This window comes from Pteropus vampyrus, unplaced genomic scaffold (genome assembly GCF_000151845.1).
Source record: "Pteropus vampyrus isolate Shadow unplaced genomic scaffold, Pvam_2.0 Scaffold22400, whole genome shotgun sequence".
NCBI classification, from domain to species: domain Eukaryota; kingdom Metazoa; phylum Chordata; class Mammalia; order Chiroptera; family Pteropodidae; genus Pteropus; species Pteropus vampyrus.
The window spans coordinates 1-4,923 of NW_011911181.1; the positions used below are offsets into that span (position 1 = coordinate 1).

The 4,923-nt window shown below is 52.6% G+C and overlaps 1 protein-coding gene across 1 annotated transcript; it reads left to right on the forward strand.

Moving 5' to 3' along the window:
* Nucleotides 1–2,580: 2,580 nt before the first annotated feature.
* On the forward strand, nucleotides 2,581–4,676 carry LOC105311037 (serine/threonine-protein kinase 10-like). Its single transcript, XM_011387087.2, has 2 exons — nucleotides 2,581–2,716; nucleotides 3,916–4,676. The coding sequence occupies exons 1-2, from the start codon at nucleotides 2,597–2,599 to the stop codon at nucleotides 4,165–4,167; spliced, it is 372 nt and encodes a 123-aa protein (XP_011385389.1). The 5' UTR covers nucleotides 2,581–2,596; the 3' UTR covers nucleotides 4,168–4,676.
* Nucleotides 4,677–4,923: the final 247 nt, after the last annotated feature.

Genomic DNA, 4,923 nt, shown 5'->3' on the forward strand with positions numbered 1-4,923 from the left:
CCTACCCAGCTGGAAGGGGGAGGGGGAGGTGGCAAAGAGGGGGATGGTCTTGAGATGAGCAGGATGGGGAGGTGCATCTGGGTCCCAGAGAACAACCCACACCTCCCTCAGTGGAGCTGGGTACCAGGAGGCTGGGACAGGCTTGTGCTCTGAGACTTTCAGGAGGAAGGAGGGAGACAGGAAGGTGGATGGAAACGCCCGCCCAGGGTGTACCACTCGGACCACTCGGACCACTCGGGGCCATTCCCAGTCTCCTGATGGGTGGTCCGCAGTGGGCGGGGCTCAGAGCCCACCCCGACTTTACCGTGACAGGGTGACATTTGGTGTCTCCAAGGGGCCTCAGGCAGAGCTGCTTGTGGGAGCAGGGTCGGGGCTAGGGTGAGACAAGCAAGGCTCTCCCTCGGGCACAGGATTTAACGGGCTCCGTAATCAAGATAAGTAATATTCTAATGCAGTCTTTTAAAATAAAAACTAGCGAAAAGTATTCATGATGAACAGAATGTCAGCTATTAGGCCAGGGTTAGGGTGGGGTGATGAGGCTGTGAGCCAAGTGGAGGGCTGGATCCTGTCTGCATTTAAAATTTGGTTATTTTGTTCATGTTTTTCTTGAATGAATTAAGTTTTGCAAATGTCATTTATCTCCGAGTTCCTCGGCATTCCCCTTGGTGCCTGAGGTGAGCGTGTCACTGGCCTGCCCCTCTCCTGGCCCTCCTGCTGAAGTTCGGGCCTAGGCTGGGGTACCTGGAGGGCGGAGGGAGAAGCTGCTGAGCTCACTCCCCCCACTGCTGGGAGCACAGGTCTGGTCTTCCTAAAAGCTTTCGTAGCTTCTTTCAAGGAGCCTGGCTATCTAAGTGGTTAAATTTATTGGCATCAAGCTATTCCTAGGATTCCCTTAGCAAATGCAGGATCTGTAGTGATGTCCCCTCTGATCCCTCATACTGATGATGTGGGTCCTAGTCTCCTCTCCGTCCTCCCTCTTCTCTTTGTCATCTGGCTAAAGGTTTATTCATCTATTGACCTTTTCAAAGAATCGGCTTTTGGTTTCATTGATTTTTCTGTTTTCTGTGTTATAGATTTCTGCTTTTATATTTGGTTTGGATTTAAACTGATTTTCTTTTTATAGTTTAATGTTGAAGCTTAGGTCAGTGATTTGAGACAGTTGTTCTTTTGTAATATAAGCATTTAATGCTCTAAGCATCCCTCTAAGCATCACCTTAGATTTGTTCCACAAATTTTGATTTGTATTTTCATTTTTATTCAATTAGATTTATTATCTAATTCCTTTGCAACTTCCTCTTTGATGTGGGTTTTTTCGAAGTTTGAAGTTTAATTTTGAAATTTTTTTGGATTTTCATATCTTCTGCTATTTATTGATTTCTAGTTTAATTTCATTATGGTTGAATAACACATTTAAGATCTCGACTTTTAAACATTCATTGAGGTTTGTTCTGTGGCCCGGCGGTGGTCTGTTAGTGACTAGGCCGTGCGCACTGGGACGTCGATGGTTGCTGGGTGGAGTTCCGTGCACGTCCACAGGCGGCCAGGTGGCTGACAGCGTTCTCCGGTCCGCAGCCTTCCCGCCTTCCATGCATCGTTCCACTGGCTCCTGAGAGGGGGGTGATGAGGTCTCCAGCTGTAACTGGGGATTTATCTATTTCTCTGTGTCCTGTTTTTAAAGTCCTTTTGTTATGTAAAATTGTCACATCTTCGTAGTGAACTGACCCTTTTATCGTATGTAACGTCTCTTTATTGCTGCTAATACTCCACGTTCTGAAGTCCGCTTTGTCTGGTGGCCAGTCCTGCTCTCTGATTAGTACTTCAGCAGACTCTCCCCACCCTCTTACTTTGCTCCGCCTGCACACTCACTGCTGCTTTCTTGACAGCACGCAGTTGGCGCTGCTGCCCCGGCTGATGCTGTCCCAGGCAGCTCCCCCCTGGGTGGCCCACTTGGGCCGCATCTTCAGTTTAGCGTTCCCAGAGGACAGAGAGCAGCTCTTCCATAATAGTTCCAGCAAATGTCTTGAAGCCCTCACTGGCCCAGTGAGGGTCACATGTCCACTCAGAACCAGTCCCGGAGGCCAGGGCGAGGACTGTGCTCACTGACAGCCTGGCTCACATAACCAGCCTAGAGCCAGATGGGGTTAGGGTGTCAGCCCCGCTGGACCTCAGGAGCCGAGGGGTGCGCCTAAAGCATGCACTCTCGATGGAGTGACGTCACCGCCAAGGGGTTAAAGCTTAGATGTTATGAGAGTTTCACATAACGATAGTATTTTTGCAGGATTACTATTTCGTGGGGGCGGGTGACTAGGAAAAAGGTGTCTAAAAGGGCTTCTGAGGGGACAGTAACAAAATGAAAGAGTTGAGAAATGCCGCCCTAAGGGAGACTGAGGTGCTGTCGGCAGGAGCGGGTGGCACCGTCTGCCTTGGGGTGCTGGGAACCGAGTCTGGAGTGGGCCAGAAGGCGCCACCTGTCAGAGGGGCCTGATGGAGAACGGGGTGCGGGCTGGGCCTGGAAGGCTGAGGCTGTCTTCGATCTCCCCGGTCCAGGGGTTCTGGGGTGAAGGCTGCTTTTAGGACGTGTGAGTAGGTACTTGACATGGCCACCCTGCTGTCTCCGGGGCAGGTCAAGAACGAGGTGGAAAAGCTGCCCCGGCAGCAGCGGAAGGAGAGCATGAAGCAGAAGATGGAGGAGCACACTCAGAAAAAGCAGCTTCTGGTGAGTCCTTGCCTCTTATCGCCTCTCCCATGCAGGCTTCCTTGATTGCTCTCACAGTCACATCTCCCACAGCCTCAGTGCCTCCGGCCTTGTTTCAGGGCTAGTCGTTTGTACGCCACGTCTCCCTGACTGACCAGCACGTCCATCTGCCCACTCTGCATCTGTGGGAGTCTCAAAGACCAACCCATGATTTCCCAGGCCCGGTCTCACTCTTGGGGACCCACCCTCCATCCTGTCATCAGGCCAGAACCCTGGTCGTGACTGACACCTTTCCCTCCAGTCCTTTAGCATCACTTCAAGCTTGTTTTTTAAAATCTCCGAACCCTCTCTGGATCCATCAACCCGTCCTCATCTCTGCGACCCCCTCGCCATTGTCATCTTTTGCCTGAACCGCTACAGTAGCCCCCAGCTGGTCCCCCGTCCTCCCTTACACCAGCAAGTGTGATCAACACAAAATCCCCATCTGATGGGGTCACCCTCCTCCCACAGCCCTGAGCTTTGAGAACCCCCCGCGGGCAGACGACAAGGCCCTGCCAGCCCCTCCGCCCCCTTCATCCCGTGGCTATGCTCTCATCTTCCCACCATGGCGTCTCGTGACCCCTGTGCTCATTAAACAACCCCCCGCCCCCAGCTCCTGGCCCCCACTTCCTGCTCTCATAAGTGGACTCATACAGTATTTTCCTTTTGCGACTGGCTTATTTTGTTTAATGTAATGTCCTCAAGATTCATTTATGTGGTAGCATGTAGAAGAATTTCCTTTCTTTTTAGGGCTGAATACTGTTCCTTCGTGGGATAGAACACATTCTGTCCGTCCATCTATGGACGCGTGAGCTGTTTCCACTCCTTGGCTATTGTGAATAATGCTAAGGACACGCGGGCGCAGATCCTCAAGTATCTCAGAGAAATGAGCACAGCGCCCTCAGCGTGCCTGAGACATCAGTTACTCAACAGTAGTTGTTTTGTAACACGTTTGCAGTCGAGTCAGGACTCACGTCTCCAGCTTTGTAGTTTGCCGTTGGAATCGGGCCCGTTAAGGCCCCCCTGTCACAGTTGGTCGAGCTGTCCTGAGGCTCTTCCGTTTTTTCTCTGTATATTTTCTAAGTTTTCTTTATGATCACGATGTTTCTGGAATAAAAATAACCATTGAGACATCATGGCCAGCAGTGAGTGAAGGTCTGTCCCCCTCCCTCCCGCCCCAGGACCGGGACTTCCTAGCCAAGCAGAAGGAGGACCTGGAGCTGGCGATGAAGAGGATCACCGCTGACAACAGGCGGGAGATCTGTGACAGGGAGCGCGAGTGCCTCACGAAGAAACAGGAGCTCCTCCGAGGTGGGTGTGTGAGAGCAGGGGCCGCCCCGGGCAAGAAAGAACTGCCAGGTCTTCTCCATCCCAAAACTAAACATCATCCTTCACGGCGAAACACGAGGAAAACCCCTGCTGGTCAGGGCTGAGACAGAGATACCCATCATCACCAGCATTATCTGACATCATCCCAGATGTCGAGGGGAAAAAACAGTGACGTAGAGAGGGTAGAAACTAAGTGAGCGAACTGGGTTAACGGGTGGCAGGCGTGGGGACAGTACTGAGCCTTTTATAACAGCCATCACATACTGAGCGACTGCTCTGCCAGGCTGTGCCAGTCAGTTCTCATACCCGAATCCTCACCTTCCCCTACGAGGCAGGTCGCACTGTTGCCGGTTTGACAGATGAGGAAACCGAGGCTCAGTGACTATTCTGTGGCTGAGTCGCACAGTCAATGAGGGTAGAATGGGCCTGGGATACAGATCTCACCCTGCAGCCAGCTCTCTACCCTGGCGCAGTGGCGTCTGACAGCTGTGCACGCCGGCCGGTCCCTCACAGTGTGAGGCTTAGAGACAGCGGTGTGGACCACCACCCAGAGCAGGGAGAGCAGGGGCCTCCTGGGGAAGAGGAGGATCAGAAAGGGGGCGTATGTGTCCGTCACTCAGCTCCCTGGGGGAGCACAGATGGGGCCTCTCTGGTCTAGAGAGCTCTGAAGGGTCATGGGGCTTGGGGTCTTTCACGGCCCCCGAGTTTATTGTACCTTTGGCTAGCAGATGTTGGGTGCAGGTTTGTGGGGCGCGCGAAGCAAGTGGGCTCTAAACGGAGGAAGTGACGAGGCCATCCTGTCAACGTCACGGGGTTTCCACAGAGCACTTCCTGTTTGTCTGCTGGGAAAGCAGAGCTGC